We start from the raw sequence: 21957 nt of genomic DNA on the forward strand, positions 1-21957 counted from the left end.
CAAAGTTTAAATGGAAGTCTGGACAACAGCTGTCATATTGAAAAATGCATGATGTATGTGTGTGTGCGTGTGTGTACGTATTATAAGCAATTTTAACCTAAGAATGTAAGTAATCTGGGAGTCCAAAATGCAAAAAACAATCTTGTGGTGCATGCCCCCAGACCCCATAGATACTATTTATACACATGAAAGGCACATAATTTTGACACCATCCCCCCCTTCCTCTCATAAAAACCCCCTTGAAAACTAGACGAAAGCCTATGCAAGTCGAGTGGTGCACAGGAATCCCAGTGTTGAATTGGTGGACTTTGCTTTGTTTTGTGTATACATGCTTAGTATAGTGCGTATAACCAACTCTTTAATGTGGAAGGCAATGGAAAAGTAAAACAAACTAATAGGTGTGTGCACTAGTCTGATATTGTATAATGTGATAGGAATATTACCAGGAATGCGGACAGCTAGGTAGACTGGAGCAATTTGAGTAAAGTTTCTTGCTTAAGTAAAAAGCAACAACACTGATTTGCCATAATAAACATCAAGCCTGGAACCTTTTGATCACCACGGAATAATCATTTATCTTCAGGTGCTAATTGGCAGGTCCTTTACATTTCGTGCTCAAAAACCACCCATATCAAAAGCCACCCTGCTTGTTCCTTTCAGCAAAGTCATTGATAAAGTGCAACTACAAGGTTTCTAGTTCGGGTATATAGTGATTATCTGATGCAGTAATGCAGTGTCCAAAAATACTTCGAAAAAGTTTGCTTGCAGTGGTTTTCCCCAATGGTCTTTTTCTCTAACATGCATGTAAATATATAAATCCTGCAGCTGATTGCTATTTAGTGCAATGCCTTCTAGTTAAATCCTTCTATAAAATTACCATTACCAGAAACTAAGTATATTTTTTTGTCATCTGCCCATCTCTAATAGAGTAGTCGAGTGTACTATTAGAGATAAACATGAACATACGATAAATGACACAATACCAAGATTATATGATTCTTATCATAATATTATTATGCTCCTTGTCTTATTTGCAATGAAATTAATCATTGTAGGTGTTATTTTGGCTAATATGGTAATACGCATGCGTAAAAGAGCACGAGTGCCTAGACTAGCCATTACAGAAAATTGCATTGTCTTTGCAACAACCGGCCATGCGCGGTTTGAGCATGCGCGTGTTTTGAATAATAAAATGCGTGCAATACAGGGTTTTGGTATTTGCTAACTAGTGATGATCCTACCATTCCAGGTATACTTGCCGTAAAAGTGTGTATAATTCCGGTTATGCAATGATTTAACTGACGCGGAATTGAACGGCTTCGATACCTGCGTACTGTTGTTACAGAAAATTGCATTGTCTTTGCAACAACCGGCCATGCGCGGTTTGAGCATGCGCGTGTTTTGAATAATAAAACGCGCGCAATACCGGGTATAACAGTCCGCAGGTATCGAAGCCGTTCAATTCAGCGTCAGTTAAATCATTGTATAACCGGAATTATACACACTTTTACGGCAAGTATACCAGGAATGGTAGGATCATCACTAGTTAGCAAATACCAAAACCCTGTATTGCACGCATTTTATTATTCAAAACACGCGCATGCTCAAACCGCGCATGGCCGGTAGTTGCAAAGACAATGCAATTTTCTGTATACCCGGTATTGCGCGCGTTTTATTATTCAAAACACGCGCATGCTCAAACCGCGCATGGCCAGTTGTTGCAAAGACAATGCAATTTTCTGTAAGCGTAAGAAATGAATTTTGATGTACGCGCCTAGTGTGAGTTGATGGAGAAGCGTGTGAAGAAGCTCGGATAAAGAAAGCTCGTAAGTTTTATTATTTTTACTGTAGTCTCGCGCGGCCAGACCGCTTTTTTTTTCACTTTGTCGCGGTCTGGCCGCGCGAGACTAGTCATGTAGTGCAGACAGTAAGTACCGGGGTAGAGGGGAAGGGGTTTAATACAAAACAATATACTTGGTGGAAGTCTTTGCTTGGGATGGTAGCTTTCGGAAGGGAAAATCCTCGAGGGAACAGCATTTTAGGCTACTCAATGAGGACGCTAGTATAGACACTTCCATGATCATATTTACTAACAGCGTTTAATCCAGGGATCAAAGTTCATTACTGGTACTTTTTATGAGCAGTCAGCCCTGCTGGTGCAGTGTAGTCTTATTCTGCACACTATAATTCTTGCATTAATTACAGTTACGCACCTATCAAAGTTTTGCTCCACCTACCCCCATGCGGGCAAGGTGGGGAAATAGGAGGGGATTTGCTCTTCTAAGAAGGTAATGTCCCCTACCATGGGGCACGATTTGTAGTCCAATCCCCACCTTTCTCCCTCCTTTTCCCCCTCCCAAGGAGTGGCAAGAAACCTCACGAGAAGCCAGCATGCGTGTGTGAACGAATATATTAGAATACACGTGATTACTGACCTTGCAGACATGTATTTGCATTTAGCTACGTAAGTTAGCTAACTTTAACTCTTAAGGATTATACAATCAAGTAAGTTTGTAGGTGTCAGTGCTTTTTTTGTTGCTATTAGGCTAATTCCCCTACCCAGGGGACAAAGTTTGCGTCTAATTCCCTGGTTAGGCCCCTCGTTTGCCCGCATGGGGGGGAGGTGGGGCAAAACTTTGATAGGTGCATTATATGTAGTCAAAAATACATCAGTATCTGCAGCTTTGATCTATTGGTAGCGTAGGCGATTGAGCTGCTCTGCCAGGTAGATTATTCCTGGGGTAAACAGGCACTCATGTATTCAGGAGTGTTGCTGTAAAACTGTCCGGGTGTGACCATGTGTGTGACAACTGTTGAATATAGTGAAATAGCTGTGTTTAATGTCCAGAGAGTTAATATACGTAAGTGAGGTGTGCCTGTATTTTTTACGTAGGTGACAATAAGGAGAGCCACCTCCTAAAGCATACACACATAATAGTGGAGGTACTGTGTGTAGTACATAGTGTGTGTTTGTCCCCTGTATACAGTGGTTGCACTTGGTAAAGGTCTTCAGTTTGTATACCGGTCCACATAACATTTTAAACTGTAAATTTCACCATCAACTTTTGGTTTGTTCACATTCACAGGTGCACGGTTGGTATCTGTATCACTGTAAGTGCATAGCACAGAGTGTGAATTAATACATGTACAGCTGGATAGCTGCTCAGCCTAACCAGCTGTATTAATGGGAACCTGCTCTGGTAAAGAAATCCAAGGTAATGCCATAGGGTTTCCCACCATTTAATTTCGTTCTATCACACCATGGCTGCCAAGATCTCTTCTCGTTATAGTGGCCACCTCTAGTAGGTCCCAAGCACAGCTAAAGTGTACTTCATGACCACCTTATTATTGAGACCATATTTTTGGTCCCATGGGTAGCCTATCAATGTAAGTATGCCATGGACAAGCCAGTAGAGTGCTGAATGTGATGTGAAATTTCAGTGCATATGGTAACACATTTACATTATTTTAAAAAATCTACTTCCGTTAACTTTGCATGGCGGATGCGCGTGGTTGCTGTCGCATGTGATATAGGCTTTGCGGCTTTGCTTTGGCTTTGTGGTATAGGTTTTGAAGCCAAGAGTATCTTATTGCATTTACCAAGCCAGTGGCCCTTATGATTGGTGGTGCCCCAGAGTAGTCCAGGTACTATGAACAACTCGAGTTGTCCATAGTATCTTTAGTTACTAAGTAACGTAAGATTGGTGGTACCCCAGAGTAGTCCAGGTACTACGGATAACTCGAGTTGTCCATAGTATCCTTAGTTACTAAGTAACTTAAGATTGGTGGTGCCCCAGAGTAGTCCAGATAACTCGAGTTGTTCAAAGTATCTTTAGTTACTAAGTAGCTTAAGATCATCTGTCGTCATTCCAGCGAAGACAGAAATAAGCCACATTCTGTAGAACTTTTGCATACCTACATGGCATAGGTATGACAATTACCAATACCATTACATTGTATGATTTCCAGGTAAAGATAGACTCATTGCCATACAAAAACATTTCGCTGCTAATGGCCTGGTAGTTCGACAACACAAGGCGGCTGGGAAGAGGGCACTAAATTGTTTGCCGTTTGTTGATATCAGGCTTCTCTTGAATTTCTTAGTGAATTATGCTGAGGAGAAAGCAATTGTCCTTCCAGGCAGAGTACCCGGGTACAAAAGTAATGATGTACAGCTAGCACAACAAAGAAGATAAGTAATCAACATTTATAACTTAATGATGTATCTTTTCATAGATGGTATGGGAGCAGTATACAGCTTCATGTGCTGAGGCAGGGCTTCGTGCAGCAGCAAGGACTACATTCTTGTGTTATTGGCGTGAATTGGCACCGCATATCTTGATGATGAAGCCTATGAGTGATCTGTACTGGGTGTGTCAGAAAAACTCCACATCCAAAATGAGGTCGAAGAATATGCCAAAAACACTGTAGGACTATTTCTGCTAGGACAGTGTATAGAAGCATCCAAATTCTGCACTTTCCTAGCTGGCATGGCCAAATCTGTTCAGTGGACTGGCATACATACTAAAGTGAGTACTGGATCTGTGCACACATGGAAGTTACTTGAGCAGAAGTATGTTAAGTTTTTGTTTTGTATTGGAATGTTGTCCTACCATGTAGACCTTCCACAGCGGTGTCGGACACAGCAAGAACAGCCTCAGTGCACACATTGGAAACTGCCTTGTGCATGTGCATAAACACAAGTGTGTATAAAATTGTATCTTGCTAGTTTCAGTTTGGAAACTGTTAGGAAATGAACTCACTTTTCAAAGAAGTTTCCTATATTGCACACTGAGCATTTTCATTTTTTTTGTGCATAGCCACAAACCACGTATAAAATGAAACCCTGTATGTACCCATGAAATTATTCATAGCACCAGAGATAAATAAAGGATGCTTATGATAAAGACACATGCTTGCTTTACATGTATGTATATTTAATAACATGAGTTTTACATGTATTCATCATTGATTAATAAAGACAACCACATGTAGCACGAACTGCACTCATTCTTACATACTATGCACATATCATGTTCACATAAATTGATGGATACATGGTTTGTGTGTTTGTTTGGATTCTGTACGGCCCTCCAAAGTACAGTGTACTGTCACTTGACTCCATTCTACACAATAAAAGTACAGTCACTTAGAGAGTACCTCTATATCGTCACTAGAGATGCAACGATATGTCGTATATCAGTGATACATGGAGGCCATGATACTGTATCGATACGAAGTCAAGTTGTATCAATATATCAAGTATTGTGATATATCAAGTATCAAGTGTGCATGGACATTAGAAAAAATGTACTACATTTTAATGGCTGACATTCCCATGAATCAAATTATTGTATGTAGTAGTTGCCAGATTTACACTTAAATGTGTTTTGGAAGGAAAAAAAGGGTCTCTCCATTTCACAAAAAAAGCAACAAGCACCTATTTTATATTCCACTTTGTATCATGTGATATATTGCCATATTGTGAATTTGTGATACAATGGACCAGTACTCTCTAGCGTTAACGATCGAACACTAGTCACTTGATAGCTACACATGCATTGTGTTCTGCCGGACATTAAGCAGTGTATAATAACAGCAATGATGTACACACTCTATGCAAATACCAAGGGTAATATCCCACCCTTGTCCTCAGCTTCACCTCAGACTAGGTGAGACATTATATTGATACACCCAAATATTGTATCGTTGCAACTCTAATCATCACAATACCTTATCTCAACAAATGGAGTGAATGTTAGGAATCCAGCATGTGTCCCTATAAAATAGCATCATTTTTAATAGATGCACTTAGTAGTGGAGATGAGCTTACCCCAGCACCATAGTGTTGCCACTTGGATTCGAACTGGCATGGCTGGTTATATTATGATGCGCTCATGTTCATCATGATCAATGCCTCAATGGTGACAGAATTCACTTGGATCTCTCAATTCTGACACCTTTGTAGAGCATTAAGATGGTGTCTTTAAACAGTCAGACCCACACACATAAACAGACACGTATGCACATGTAAATGATCACCCCTACCCAGTTGACTGCATGGACCACCTGTGGCAAACGCCTTTGAGTCAGTGCTGTCAAAAAAGCAGTGCATGGCATCTCAGTTGCCAAGAGATAAGAAGGTTTGCAGAAATGATTATGCCATAATAGGAAAGGCCATGACTACATTTAAGGATATGAGTGTCTATGAATATATCATAAAAATTTCCTCCTACATGTGTGTAGTGTAAGTATCCTGTACATCTTTACTTTGGTCCACTGAATGGTATCCTACACAGTTGATCATGAATGCAGTGGAAATGATATAAGATGGACAGCTTTTCTGAACCTAAGTTTTAGTATTCATGAACAATTATTCTGAACATAATTATGGAAGTTTCAGTATTCACCTTCAACAAAATATTTATTTGTATAATGCACCTTTATTGGTGATTGTCTTCATTACATTCCTTACACTTTGTGTATTTTGCACATGCACAAAAAATCATGTACTAGCACGCGTTTCTGTAGTTGTGTGCTATGCACATCACTTACTCATGTTTTGCACCTTGCTTTGAAGCCTTGTCAAGTCATGTGACTACCAGGTGGGTGCGATGCGAAGTGGATTCGCAGAACCGGCTGAAGAATATCAGGATAACTATTTACTCTGGTGGTCCACACATGCATCCTCTATAGCTGTACAGGCGAGATTTTGTTCAGTAGTGACAGCAGAAATGAAGCCGTTTAACTTCTGTGCAATCATCTATTACAGGACTATACAGCATTAGACACTCCTCTCTCTTATTATTAACTCTTGGTATCATACTTACCAAGGAAACAAGACTATAAGCTTGTTAACCCAACAACAATCACATTTGCAATTTTGGATACTGATGTTAGTAGTATATCGAGTTTCTTAATATTGATGAAATATTGCCACCCCTAATGTGTTCTTTCAGCTGTGCGACATTTTGATGGGTGGACCACTTCATTGTAGTCATTGGTAGCACTTTGTACACAACCTGTTATGCTCGTGGTGCTGACATTTCAAACTTTCGCCCACTACTTTATTGCTATTACATACTTATTCACCTAACTAATTAGGATTATCTGCAGGATTGACTATTTCCACTAGGAAAGTGTCAATAAGCATTTATAATGCTGACACTATCCTAGCAGGAATGGCCAAACCTGTTCAGTGCAGTGGAATTTTGTAGTTTATTACTGCTATATAGGGGACCAATACTCAGTCCTAATGAGACCATATATGCATACCAGTTTAATATATATTACACAATGAAGGTGTCCAAGTACAGTGCAACTTGTCTTATATAATTAGTGCCCACCTGTATTGAGAGACCACCTAAAACCCGACAGTTAATTTATACAAATGTGGCCATCTTGCTTGCTAGTAAATCTAAGCTTCACATTTATGTATATAAAAATTGGGATGTATTCTTTAAATCAGATTCCACAGCAGTACACTTGGCTCCAATTATGTAACTGTTACATCACTTTTAAAAGGATTTCACATTCATGCACACTTTGAAGATCAGTGTAGCAACCCAGTCTTAGAATGGCGCAAGTACACATGTAGAAAGAGGTAAACATGAATAAATTGATGATTTTAATTAACTGCCATACGTTTTGGTCAGGAGCAATTGACCTCTAGCATGGAACAGCGGAAGCTCTCTTAAAGGACCCTCTGAATAAAGGACACTATACATTTAACTATAACAGACAGTTTCTGAGGTCCCACAGATCTCCACTAATACAATTTACCTCTGATAAAAGACAACCTCTTTATAACAGTAGTTGGTCCCAAAGTGTTTGTCATAGCTGTTGATGGAAATGTCAGGATTCTTCACTTCTATATTCATTGTGTTAAACTGTCTGGTAAAAGAATCAGTGGCTAGCTGTTCACAATAAAGCACCTACGTATGCTTGTATAGGTACAGTATATGAAATTTAGACGTTTATGTTTCACTGATCTACAAATTCAAAGTGTGTATGAATGAAACATGCAGCACATGCTTTTAAAATGATGAAGGAATTGATTTCTCTTTGCAGATTTACAGTAGTATAGCTAACTGTGAAGCCCAGTGTACTGATGAATATACCTCCTAATCACATTGTGTCTGATGAGCTCCACTTGCAATTGCTCCTTCGAATTACTGACATACTGACTGAGGCCCTAATTACAACAGCTATAGCCTGTGATCGCTATGAATATCACACCCAGACACAGCGTTGTCGTCATGGGTATCTCAAAGCATACAAAATCACAGATGGCAAAATGTTGAACAACATGGCAGGCAGTTTAAAATATGGCCTGAGAAGGAAAAGAAGACAAGGAGAAGCTGCGGTGGACATCTCTTATATCGGTGGATCCCTAGTAAGCATAGAGGAGTACTAGACAATGAAGAATGGCGACTAAATTTACTGTAGTGGGTGAGATAAACGACTAGTAATGGTGTAATTGCAGCAGTGAAACATCGCCTATTTACACAGCGAAATATCTCGTAGTGTTGTTCCCAGCCATTTAGAAAGGTGATAAAAACGTTGTACTCACTGGATAGACATTCTACAAGCTAAAACAAAGTCAGTAGCATATTCTGCCATGGGAAAACTGCTTTTCTGCCGTTACAACACAGCGAATCGCCCCAAACTATATACCATACTGAAGCTTACAACACAAAGACTACAATTTTGTTTTCATAATTAGAATAAACGGTATGGTTTAGGCTATCGTGATGATTTATTACTTCACTCCCATAGGCTTTAAAGGCCATCAGATGTTGCACAATCGCAACTATTAACCACCACATTCCTTAGCCCTTGTGTGGAACTCGGCTATTGAGCTACTGTATAAACAACAGGTACGGTTAAATTTTTATACAAGATGGTACAATAAACAAGTTCAAAATAGCGCACGTTTACAATAGTTTTTGATTACTTTATAACCATGCATACTTTTTGATACATGCCCAGCTGAAATATGAGCAATCAAAAATTTTTCTCCATAGGCATGGGTCCAGATAAAAGGAAATTATTGAAACAGTTGCCTGAAACCCTGAATGAAACTTGCCAGCCAACAGAAATGGTAGAAGACGACGTCAAAAAAAATTATGGAAGATATTACATTAATTGTATAGTACATACAATATTATATACATCATAATAACAGGATTTTGACAATTATAAGCTCCCCACAAGCCTACTCATCCAGTGATTTCAGAAGGTTAGAACAAGGCAGTCACACTGAAAGTCAACTACAGTGTCTATGTGTAACACATGGATCATGTGTATTTTTCATAGGGATTATTATCCCCAGACATGGTGATCACATTTCACTGACGCACACATGCACGCAGCTGTTCTGTTCAGTTACTAAATCTTGTTTTTGTGATAGGATGCAGGTCACAGACCTGCAGCTGCAAACAACTATACAAGCTTATCTATATGACATTGTACAATTAGCCATTTCATTTTTAAGAGACTCATTAACTTTGTAGGGGTTCTTAATGATGTTTACCCAAACATCTCCAGTAGCTAAATACCCCTACTCACCAAACTGTAAACTGTGGTAATGTTTGTTTACCATATGGAATGCATTCAAATGGCTTTCCACTTATCTGTCATCAACACCCTTCAGGCAACAGTTAATGAATGTGTGGTCAATACATATACAAACACAGGTGCCCTGTGTTTGTAGCAATAGCAACCTGTGTCAATACAAACACAGGTTGCTATGACAACACTATGATAACTATGTTGCTACAGAAAGCACAAGGGTTTTGAAAGGATCAAACATTGATGAGGTGGCTAAGGACAAGTAAAAACGGCAACTGATTTAACTGATGGCATAACAAATGTACATATGACTGTTCACTTCATTTTGTACTGTATATCAAAGTTGATGTGGATACAATTATAATAATTCAAACAAACTACAGATTATTGCTTAAATATACTAATTACATGATACACGAAACAAATTAATTACTTTCATGCACAGACAATTCTTTTTGGTCACTTATCTTAATTGAGCCTTGTGTTTCACTGTTTACTGAAACAATGTACCATACTTTATGGAAACATTTTTGAACACAAGAAATAACATAACTAATAATATATTACATTTCAATTTTAAACTTAAATAATTATTCCACATATTGTGCTAGCTTTCCAAAATAATAATCTAAAATGTAATCCATTATCGCAGCTGCATAGTGTTTCGGACGTTGCAACATCTTAACTTTGGTAATAATATTGGTTTGCTTACCAAATTTCAATTCTAGTTTGTAAAACGCAACAACTCCAGCACCCGTATAGGCAACACCATAGCCTGTAATTTCATCAAGTTTTAGAATACTGTTTTCATTAAAGGATGGCAATGCGTTGACAAACTTTGATACGGTTGCGACGACCATGTTGGCCCATAGCTGGTGTTTCAATTTGTCCTTAACAACAGAATCTTTTTCCCCCTCAAAGGAGAGATCAGTCGATGTAAAAGTTCCGCTCCGTACTGGGGAGAGACTTAGCTCATCACTGGTGCCATCAATATCTGCAGTGACAACTAGAGTTTCTGGTTTTGCAGATTGAATACATATGTCACCCCCTCCTGTGAACTGACAGTGGTGTTGCGTTTGCCTTGTTGCATCAACTTGAATCACCTCAGCATTTTTGTCGCAATAATGATTCCTAATGGTTTGTAAAAGGATTTCTATCCGGCTAGCTTCTTTTTCTGGTGTAGGATAAAAAAAATCTTCTTTCAATAATTTATTTGCGTGGTCTTGAAAATATTGCTTAAGATCATCATTGGGATTTTTGTTCAGAGTAAAAAATGACCATGCCACATTTCTATGAACAGACATGTTTGGAGGAGGTTTTATTTCTTCTGTAAACTGTGCCACACCATCAAAATTTTTTTTAGTGACTGTAGAACACTGTGTGATTTTGTCAAACACAAATAAAAAAATGGAGAATTTTCCTATTTTGTCGTCCATTTGCATAATCTTGCCAGATTCAGGAGGTAATACCTCTCCAGGAATTTCCAGAAGATCAGTGTCCACAATTGTATTAGGGGTAATAGGTCTACTGTTGCGTAAAATTTTTAACAACACCTTCTGTGGAATATCAGTTTTCATGATAAATAATATAGCATTGGCATTGGGCTAAAAGAAACAAAGTATGATAAACAGAGTACATTATCCACAAAGTATGATATGATACATTATCCACATCATACTTTATGTGACCTGATAAGTGAAATTGTTTGGTTCTTGTACAAACCTTCCATATATAGGTGATGCTATAGATGGGTATTGAAATAAATGTGGCTTGTTATTTTTAACATGCAATAGATGATTGATTTCGTGGATGTACAATGGTAAAATGTTGCACCATTACTGAAAAGTGAAGATTGTTGGGGTGTGTGCCCAGACGTATCGTATGCCAGCCTTCTGATGCAGTATGCGCAGTTCACCAGCCATGATGAAATAACTTGCCACAAGTGAAGAAAGAAGAGCGATATACGTGCGAAGGAAGCAAAGTTAGTCTTTTATCTTGGTCATCATGGCCCAATGAATAATCCATAATTGACCGCTATGCAATTAAGAAACAATAACTGTGGCCAGGGAACAGGTGCGGGCGCCTCAGTTTCTACACCTTGATACTAAAAATAGAACTAGTCCGTCATTTTAGACCTGATAGGCACAAAAATTTTGGATGGGCAACCATTGTCTTTAAAAGAGGGTTTGTCGATTTTTGATAGGACCTTCTGGTGAGGAATGGCGTGGAGGTAAAGAAGACCGATTAGTGCAAGCTGAAGTCCGGAAGATAGATTGATAAGCTAGGGGACAAAAGTAGAAAAACACAATTTGTCTGTACAGTTTGAATAATGAACTGTAGGACTAGTTTGAAGCGAAAAATTATAACTTGCGTTTTACAATGAGTAAAGACATGCTATTTGGACTAAACTGTGCAGCGGTGGTAGCTTATTTCGAGTAAAGAGGGTTCAGTAGAAGTGTTTAATCTGTTCGTGAGGTATAGCGCAAAACATAATTTGCGGGAAGCCGTATCGAAATAGTACAGAGCCAGGCACAATGACGAAAGTTAACCAGATGTTTTATTAACACCCGAACAACTTTGCTATTTGAACTGTACCAGACCCTCTAGCAGCTAGGCGCTTATAATCAATACGTGCCGCGCGGTCTAGCCATGCGAGACTCAGTGTATGGAAAGTGTCACTTATTCTTGCCCGTTTGTTTTTGATAAAACAGTTCAGGCGTTTAAAGCACTTCACAGCGCTACCAAATGTTTGGGCACCTAGCCTATGTAACAAGTTATTAACAAGGAACAAGGGCTCAGGTGAACGCGAACCTGCTTTATTCATGTTATTGGATATCAACAGTACACCCACTTACTCCATCATCCACTACTGACACAGAATAAGGCATACCCCTGGTGCGTTTCGCGCAAGGTGGATCTATCACAAAATATTATCAAGTAAATTAAACTATCAGATATAACAAACGATACATACTCAAACTCGAACTGGTTGCTGCACTCGAACTGGTTTCCGACATCCGAGTTGCAAGTCGGTTGTCAGCGAGGTTGTCGGTCGTACAGTATTTTGCAAGACGTTGTCAGATTAAAAAAAAAAACACCACGGTGCACGCGACCGAAATCATCACGTGAGTACAGGATACCCTGAGTACACGCGCGCGGTACAGGGGTTTTACGGAATCTTGCAATGATATCGAAAACTCAATACTAAGTTGCCAGGGTAACCTTTAAAAATCACGTGGAAATTGGCGCGAAACATGTAGAAAGAAGCCAGTGGTAAAGCAGGGAGTGCGGGAGTTGGATTCCCAAATCTTCTGGGTTTAAATGCACTTCAACTGTTACCACTCCTAAATAACCAGAGCCTCGGAAACCAGCTGACCTTCAATTTAAATGGTGGTGGTTCAGTAGCTTCACGTCAAGCCGAGAGTCCTGTGCCTAGAGCAACAGCTACGTACAAGTATAATGTGAAGATTTTTAATCCAGCCTCTTCAGCAGCTGAGTCTCCAAAATTCATAGTTCGTCAACTACATAATTTTCAAGAGAAATTTGTCGATTTAGCTGCGGTAAAGACGAAGATAATTACGACATTCTGTACAGATGTACATTCTGTCAGCGAAATCAGTGCAGTTGGCTATTTCGAAGGAAAGCAGAAGCGATGGTTATGCGATGATATTGACGTACAAATGATGTACAAAGTGTTTACTGGTGCTAATTGTGAGATACAGTTGTGGTGTGAAAGGTCGGTGGTTAAGGAGTCAACAGGTAACAATAATAACAAACGTGTACCATCTAAGAGAGATCGACATGAAGAGGAAGTGAGCGATATTTTTGAAGATTTGAAGATGAAGCACAAGGAAATGGAACTGCCAAAACTGAGGTTATGGGCAAGAATGATTGCTAATGGTGTCCACGAGTCAACAGAGGAGCCACCTAATGTACCGATGATCACAGGTACAGTGCCCAAACGTGCAAAGCGAGAGTCATTACATGATGTTGTAGTAGACGCTGCTAAAGCAATGGCACAGGCATTCACAGGATCGCCTTCAACATCACAGCATGTTGCTGTACATAATTCATCTGCTGCGGCATGTACCACAGCTGCCACTCAACCAACAGTGACCACTTCCACCGCCACATCTGTAGCCGCAATTTCCCCATCTCGATTGGCAGATGTCAGAATGAAGCACTATGAGCAATTACGGTATTTACACAAGATGTTTGATGATGGTATTCTAAGTGAGGAAGAATTCCTAGAGCAGAAAGGGAAGATTATGGACTCATTGAGGTTATTGTAGACTTACATTATACTGATCAGATTATAAATTTTGATTCACTTCTACTTGTCATGAACAGCAACCATTAGTTAGCTGTATACTGTTTGTTACTATTAGTTTTGTGTTATAATGGTGTTTCACTTACTTTTCAACAAAAGTTATTTCAAAAACTTAGCTAGATACTAAATACAATTCCTTATCTAACTATGATTAAAAAATCAGTTATCCATAAATCTGGCAATGATGTACATATTGTTGACAATCATCAGGAGTGACAGAAGCAATAGCTGCAGCTATGCATGTCTCTAGGTCAACAACACCACTATGCAATGTACTCTCCATACATTTCAAAACGGTCTTGACTTTAGAGAAAGCCTCTTCTATGGGGTTATAGTCAGGAGAATATGGTGGCAGAAAGTGTACCATAACCCCAACTTCTCTCAACAATCCTGTAACATCACTACAATGGTGAATTGCACAATTATCCATAATAACAATGTTATTTGGATTTGTTCCATTGAAATTCATCAGCATCGGAAGTAAACCTTCAATGAAGTCCTTGAATCCATCAGAATCTACTGTGTCCTTAGTAAGTTTGTAATCCAGAATACCAGTGGTCGTCATCGCTACAATGGCTGATACACGTTGACCACGACATGTAAGTTTGTGTGAAGTGATCGGTTTACCCCTGACACTGTATCCATATTTCCTTAAACTATCCCTCATATCTGTACCAGTTTCATCCACAAACACCAACATACTTGAATCATACAAACTTACATCTACTACAAATGTTTCCCTTAAATGTTTATCTTGCCTGGCAGCTACAATCTTCATTTTCTGTCTGGTAAATCCACTCTTCTTTAAAAACTGACACGACGTAGACTGGTGTACATTGACACCATACACACGACTTAATTCTTCCTGTACTTCCCTCAAATACGCACCTGGCTTATGCATCAACATGTTTAATATAACTGCTTCCACAGGCTTGGTTAGCTTTAACACTCGGCAGTCCTTTGGATATTCTTTCTTACTTACACTACCGCCACTTGCATTGAACCGTTTCATGATTCTAAACACAGTTGAAGGGTCTACGCAGAGATTGGAAGCGGTGGATTTATCATCCATCCCTAAAGCCAACTTATGCCACACGATCCTCCATCATAGATCATCCGAGTAAGCAGAGCACCTGCTTCTTTCAATAGACATTATCATGTGACAATTCAAATGCTTCCTTGGTAACTTGGTTTTCGTTTTTAAGTTTATTGCAAGATTCCGTAAAATCCCTGTATGACACCAGAAAGAACTCACTCCAAATTTACACTACACGTTCATTTTCGTCAACAACTATTCAAATCTCGGCCTGTACCTTGCTCCTGTGAGCTAGATATTGAGGAGGGATTCTTGTTAGAACTATCCAAACACTCTTCTAGTCATCCTGATTATGACAATGACAGGATGGTGACTCCAAATGATGCCCTCTCCATCACAGAGTGTGTACATTTAGTACTAGCGAAAGCAAACTGTCGGAGTGGTGAAATTGATTTAGTTGGCTCTAGTTATTTAGAGTGGAGGCACATCCTATCAGACCCAATAGATAAGCTGTCTAGGTCATTGGAGCTGAGTGGTATAGGTAGTGAGGCAGCTAAAATCCCAGCAGGGGTGCTTGATATCAGTCTGGAACTTTTTCCTAAACTGACCCAACCAATTATGGTGAGTGGCCAGTTAAGTGTGGAGAGAAGTCGATGTACAGAAAGGGAACGTCTGTTTTCTGTCTATGCCAAACAATCACACACACACGCACGCACGCACGCACGCACGCATACACACACACACACACACGCCTATAATGTGTGCAGTGTGTATGTTTGTTACTAATATTATTCACTCCACAGGATTGTGAGGACCTACATTACTACTGTTGGGGTTTGGCTTGAATGTGTATGTCTGTGTGGGCTGCAAAACAGGGGATGTGGCTCACACATGGGTGACGACAATACACCAGATAGCTCTGTTACTTTCTGGGAAAGCCTTACAGCAGAAAGGTTACATTGTAGTCGTGTACTTTAACTCAAACATGTTGGACAGGTTTCCTCACAAACCTGTTGATCCAGATCACCCAGCTGGGGTCCCAGTACCTCAACTAGAACACCCTTATCAGTTGTGCCTTCAACCATCAGTCATTCTATGCTAACTGTCAGGTAATAGTCACCTAGCCTGTATGCTGTATGTATTACCACTATGGACATGTTAGGCATCAGATTCTCTGCTGGTGTGCCAGATTGATCTCACTAACCAGTCACTGTGGAAAGCCATGAGCGAGGAAGCCATTAAGTCCATCAGCCACACCCACAGACCGGTAAGCCCCACCCCCAGTAAGAGCTGTTAGTATGATCCTGTAGCCTACAGTAGCAGCAGTAAATTGGTGTAGTATTCCTCCATTGTGTGCTGGTACCATTGATCCAGTATTGTGTAGTAATGAAGTGGAGATTGAGCTGACGAGTATGACCAGTCAGTATAGAATGGTAATGTGTGTAACTGTGTGTGTTGTGTTTGTACAAGATGTGAATATTTAACTTACTCTATGATGGCAATTTTTTGCATCTTTGTCTTGCATTCACTAAAATACACTAGAAACTTATCTTCCTAACTATAAGGCTGTCATGAATACGAATGCTTTCAACTATCATCACCTGGGCTACACGACAGGTTGAGCTCCAGTTACATGACACAGGCTGTGATTACCAGGGGTGTAGCCCTTGTTTGGCCACTGACTATAATTTATGTTGGTATTACATACATACCCATCGTTAAAAATGTATCACTCATAAATTTGTGTACATGTATGCTATTACATGACTGTTCAATTAGAGTATTAAACAATACCGTATGGAGGGAAACTTTGGTGCCATTAAAATTTGGGAGTGACCATAAATTTGCCAAATTTTCCCCATCCAAATATTTTGCTAGTGAAGAAAACAGCAAACCAAGCCTTGAACTAAACAATTTTCTACTTGACCAAGGACTACTGGGCCAGTCATCAAACTAGAGCCAAGCCTGCCTCGACTACTTCACTAGGTAGCTAGCTGTATCCGTGATCCTCAAACCTCATCTTGAAACGGGTGTGACAAGTAGTGAGTGCTACCATATCAACTAGTCTATTCCAGAGGGTGTAGATCTACTGTCTATATAGTATTACCTTTTAGTTGATTGCTGACTCCAGGCACCAAAGAAGCATGGCACTCCAGATTCTTGCTTCAGACACAGCGATTAGTAATCTAATTAATTTAATAGGGTGTGTGCATTGCTAGCCATTCGCTAAATTTTCCTTCTTTCCTTCATACAGTATCAAATGATAATTCATTAATGACATTGTTATGGTAACAGGACAGTGGCCTGTCCACACATTGGGATGATGAGCTGTGTTACTTGTTGACGTCTGCTCTTGCTACTTATGATCTTGACCGATGTGTTGGTATGACATCAGCTGGTAATGAAGAGTTTCAACAGGCTATACAGTGGGCGGTGCCTCATGGACACACCTTCAAAGGCTTCCCCATCCAGTTCATACACAGAAATGTCCACAAGATGTTTGCTACTTGTCTGAAGTGAGTGTGTGTCCTAACATGTTTAGTTATCATATGGGTAAAGTTGATGTGTTACTGTAGGTCTCCAGTGTGTGCATGGTTGTCGAGGGGATCATGTGAGACATGCTGTGAGGGTTAAGGTCTACCCATACCCTGAGGACATGTGTGCAGTTTGGGTGATGTTTGCTGTCAAGTATCACAGTGTAGTGTGAGCTACTACACTAAAATACTCTAAAATAACAATGTCATAAACATGTTAAATTTGCAACATTTGAGATAGGACTGTGTTTCTATATTACCTCTAGTACAAGTGTTCAGCGTCAAATTATTTACCTTTAGGTCACTAAATTACAGTGTGTACTTGAAATACTCTAGAAGTCAGTAATCATACAGTACTATACATGTTAATGTACAGTCAGTCAATCACATCTTGTAGTAAAATTCTAATAGGTGTTATGTTTTATCAATAGTTGTGGATGATAGTCTGAGAAATCTTCATGTGTAACTACAACTAGTTGTAACTTCCTGTAGCTACTATGATCAAGTTGATGGTGAATGTTCTATTAGGGTATTTAAGAATTCCATCACAACAAAGTTACTACAGTGGAACCTGTTATCCAGATTCTTGGTTAATCAAACTGGAAATTACTGTTCTATTAGGGTAGTTGAATAATATACCAGTGTTCTTTATGGGATATTTTCAGAGATGCAGACTTTTCGGACTTTTGGTTCCATGGTGTTTGTATAACTGATGTTCCACTGTACTTAATATGATATGAGATATTACTAGTTACAAACAACTGGTTGGTCAGTGGTTACACCTCTCAGTGTATCTAACATGATGTAGTGTTATTGTCCCTAACTAAAACTATACTAAACATTTATTAGAGTTTTTACATCATGGTTACCATACCTCTGAGCATGAAGAAATAGAATGTTTTATCAGGTAGCAAACAGTAACTATTAATATTCTATCAAATGTATTTAGTGATAATTTAAAGCAGTAAATGTCGCCATCAACTGGCAGCTGGTTTGTCAGTTGCTAGGAAATTTTGTAAAAGTTGCAGCTCTAGAATAGTTAGTGTACGTAGAGCAGTACTGAGTGTAGGTAGTTAGGTATTATTAAGTGTAGTGAGTTAGGTGTGTGCTTTTGAGAGCTTTCTCTTCTGGTAGCTAAGTCAGTGTTTCACCCATGCAGAGTTTTATGACATATAGCACTGCAGGTCATGTATACAGTACTAGTCATATCTATAGCTCTGTGGTCACATAGACCATTCTGTATGGCTTTTTTGCTGTAGTTCTTTACATCAAATTATAATATAATGGTTATTCCTTATTTATTACGGGTTGGCTGAGGTTGCTAATAGTAACAGTTTGGTGGTGGACACCACACTAGAGTAAGCCATATGTGTCAGTTTCCGTTTGCCGTCAACAAAGATAGGTACTTGTGTGGCTTCATCGATTTAGCAAGCATTGAGGTGACCAGGGCAGTTGCTTCAAAAAAATAACCCCCCAAAATGATATAAAAGTACTACAAATCAAGATACTCTAATAGAGCAGTCAGTTAGGGATTCTAATGGATCAGTCATACAACACATTACTGTGACAGAACAGCCATGAGTACCTCAACTAGTAAATATTTCTGACTATGCCTGGTCACCTTGGTAACAGCATTTTTAGCCTTAATAATTGGACAGGTAGATTACTAAGCCCACATTAATTTCTAATGGCAATTTTACAGAGATGGCCTTACTAAACAGGTAGTCACTCACTAAGATGGGTTCCACTGTATCATTGTGGTCCTTGTAGGTTGCTAGAGAAGTTGGCAGTGATGTCATCAGAACACTGAACAGTCTAATAGGGACTTAATTGTTTTAGGTATAATAATATTTTAAGAGACATAGAGAAGTGACACTGTGCATGTTGTGGATTACTCTATAAATGGAGAAAAGACTTGAACAGAATGACCAATCGGACAGCAGGAAGGTGGAGAAAACGTCAAACAAAGTAATTTTGTTGTCAACAGTTTGGACAAAGACAAACACAATGCCTCAAATCTACTGGCTGCCATAAATATGGGTGTGGTTTGTGGATGGGTGGGGCTCACTTTACACACTGTCCTAGTAGTTTGAAATCTCACTGACTCCATTGTTGTATCTCTTGGACTTTATCTAGTAACTGGGGGTAGCAAATGCTCAATGTATGTAGTCTCAAGTGTGTGTGTGGCTGTCAAGCAGATCATGTGAGATGCTATAAAGGTGTCCCAAGGACATGTGCGCAGTTTGGGTGATGTTCACCATACACACCTAAAATACTCTAATAAAACAGTCACCCAATATGTTACATATTTCAATACAGTTACTGCTGACAAGCAATTCTGAAGACTGTCATATAATTTTTACCAACAGAACATATTACCTACCACCTTTTATGGGTGCACGTGATGTGTTTGGGGTGGTATGTGGCATAAATTAGCTATTTTAGTTGAATATCACAAAACACTCTAATAGAACAGTCAGTAAATTTAGGGTGGTATACAATGTTGACCTATCTGTTGGTGTAAAATAACTTTTATATCAGCAGTTTTACTTACACATGCGTACAGATATAATTGCTGCAATTTTCTTCCTGGTACCACACCCGAAATAGCGATGAACGTTCTATTAGAGTGTTTTAATAAATTGCAGCTTAACAAAGTAGCTACTACACCGTAACGGAACAACTCTAGCCACAATATTTGGTAAAATATCTCATGAGATACTTCAGATACCCAAACTGGTGACTGAACGGACAGGCCATACCCTCAGGGAAGCGTTTGTATTCCGCCTGAGGCAACATTGAATGTTTTATTAGAGTGTTTACATTGAAGTCGCTAATGCCCCTGAGCATGAAGCAGCAAAAAATATTTTCCCGTAGTGAAAGTAGCTGTTTAACTATGTAATGTTCTATTAAATGCACTGTAGCGGTAATTTAAAGCGGTAAATATTACCGCCGTCAACTGGCAGCTGGTTTGTCAGTTGCTAGGAAATTTTGTAAAAGTTGCAGCTCTAGAATAGTTAGTGTACGTAGAGCAGTACTGAGTGTAGGTAGTTAGGTATTATTAAAGTGTAGTGAGTTAGTACTAGTTAGGTGTAGCTGAATAAAGAGTCTGGCTCAGAGTTTAGTTGCTAAAATTCGTAGGAGCGGTTCTGCAATAGGAGAAATGAAAATGCTAGCTCCCAATTAGTTCTGTTTTCACCTTTCTAGGCTATTTGCAAGTTTTGAAGTTTAGAATGACTTGAAATTTGGTTTTTAGCTTAAACATGGCCTACTTTCCAGTGAGCCTTTTCTAGACTTGGAAAATTCTAATGCTATTCTATTTACTACTCCACTGCTAATAAGGCAGCTTCAAAGAAAAGTTACAGCAGTTGGCTTTTTTGCTCCAGCTAGTTTTGTTGACTTCTAGATAGCTAGCTAGTGAGTGGCTTTAAAATTACATTTGCCAGCGGAGAAAGCTGAGGAGAGAGCTTAAGGAAATTTAAAAGAAAGTTACAGCAATTGGCTTCTTTTTTTTTTTTTGCTCCAGCTGACTTTAATATATATTTGATGACAGAGAAAGTTTAACATTGTTTCAAGCTCTGAGCTAGACTTGTTGGCTGCTACATTAGTGAAGAATTGTCAGCTACCTGAATGTTAGCTGTAGTGTTGACATAGCAGGAGTATAGCATTAGCTACTAGTGTTGTGATAGTAGTTGAGTAGTAGCTTCTAGTGTAGTCTAATAGTTAGGTTATGTTGTGACTTGTTGTGAAGTGGAGCAAGGATAACAAGTGAGTGAACTGTATAGCTAGTAGCTAAACTAACAGAGATGGGGACAAAGTTTAAATGGAAGCTTAGCATTTGGCAGCTTTCTTGTATAGATTTTGTAAAGGTTCTATGTACCAGCCGATTGGCTCCAAAATTGTCCACAGAGTTGTAGGAGGCCATTGTATTTAATAATAGACTAGTTGAACCATTCCAAACTGCTTTACTCCATCTCTGAGTAGTTGTCACTGAGGGAAGCTAGTCTGGTCAAGGATGAGGTATTGACAGTGTTTTTAGCTTTACATTGAACAATGGCTCCAGCACAACTAAAATTAATTTTAGCTTCAAATTTATCATTAGAAAAATTTTTGTATATTTCTAGGAATTCTAAATTGTAACTCTCCAACAGATTTTATTAGTTTTGCAATTCCAATGATTTCTTTCATTATTGTAAACATTCCAAATTTTAGAAATAGCATTTAAATATTGTAAACCTGTAGATAATCTGATAAATTTGAAGAAATAATTTTTAATTCTATAAATACTTTAAATCCTAAATATTCCGATCATGCCTTTCTAGAAACAGTTTTCAGTATTCCAATGGATTTCTCGAAATAGTATTTAATTCTATAAATCTGTAAATATTCCGATAGATTTCATTTCCGTACTAATCTCTTCCACAAGTCCCAATTCTTGTCCGATACTCAAATAATGTCAAATCTTAACATTTCATGATGGACCC

General features: G+C 39.0%; 3 protein-coding genes and 2 long non-coding RNA genes across 9 annotated transcripts in view; 2 read left to right on the plus strand and 3 right to left on the minus strand.

The window, feature by feature from the left end:
* The window catches only part of LOC136262666 (uncharacterized), an 82848-nt gene that overhangs the window by 32296 nt on the left and 28595 nt on the right, over positions 1-21957 (minus strand). The gene's annotated exons all lie outside the window — the stretch shown is intronic.
* On the plus strand, positions 1692-4992 carry LOC136263351 (uncharacterized). Of its 2 annotated transcripts, none has more exons than XR_010704576.1 (3): positions 1692-1826; positions 4105-4573; positions 4621-4992. It is a non-coding gene; the product is annotated as an uncharacterized lncRNA (long non-coding RNA). The 2 variants fall into 2 exon arrangements; XR_010704575.1 differs by having other exon boundaries at positions 4632-4992.
* On the minus strand, positions 5055-5923 carry LOC136263352 (uncharacterized). The gene is made up of 3 exons (XR_010704577.1): positions 5834-5923; positions 5734-5779; positions 5055-5126 (listed from the first exon to the last, which is right to left on the minus strand). It is a non-coding gene; the product is annotated as an uncharacterized lncRNA (long non-coding RNA).
* LOC136264180 (uncharacterized) lies at positions 9888-12701 on the minus strand. 2 transcript variants are annotated; one of them, XM_066058889.1, is made up of 3 exons: positions 12548-12701; positions 12429-12490; positions 9888-11129 (listed from the first exon to the last, which is right to left on the minus strand). In XM_066058889.1, the coding sequence occupies exons 1-3, from the start codon at positions 12588-12590 to the stop codon at positions 10164-10166; spliced, it is 1071 nt and encodes a 356-aa protein (XP_065914961.1). In that variant the 5' UTR covers positions 12591-12701; the 3' UTR covers positions 9888-10163. The 2 variants fall into 2 exon arrangements, with proteins under 2 accessions (XP_065914961.1, XP_065914959.1); XM_066058887.1 differs by having other exon boundaries at positions 9888-11177.
* Positions 15815-18094, plus strand: LOC136262673 (centrosomal protein of 76 kDa-like). 3 transcript variants are annotated; one of them, XM_066057049.1, is made up of 6 exons: positions 15815-15892; positions 15936-16048; positions 16102-16206; positions 16250-16372; positions 17235-17461; positions 17516-18094. In XM_066057049.1, exons 3-5 carry the CDS (start codon positions 16162-16164, stop codon positions 17457-17459), a joined length of 393 nt encoding a protein of 130 aa, XP_065913121.1. In that variant the 5' UTR covers positions 15815-15892; positions 15936-16048; positions 16102-16161; the 3' UTR covers positions 17460-17461; positions 17516-18094. The 3 variants fall into 3 exon arrangements, with proteins under 3 accessions (XP_065913121.1, XP_065913120.1, XP_065913119.1); XM_066057048.1 differs by having other exon boundaries at positions 17235-17455; positions 17499-18094; XM_066057047.1 differs by having other exon boundaries at positions 17235-17455.

This window comes from Dysidea avara, chromosome 8, assembly GCF_963678975.1.
Source record: "Dysidea avara chromosome 8, odDysAvar1.4, whole genome shotgun sequence".
Taxonomy (NCBI): Eukaryota; Metazoa; Porifera; class Demospongiae; order Dictyoceratida; family Dysideidae; genus Dysidea; species Dysidea avara.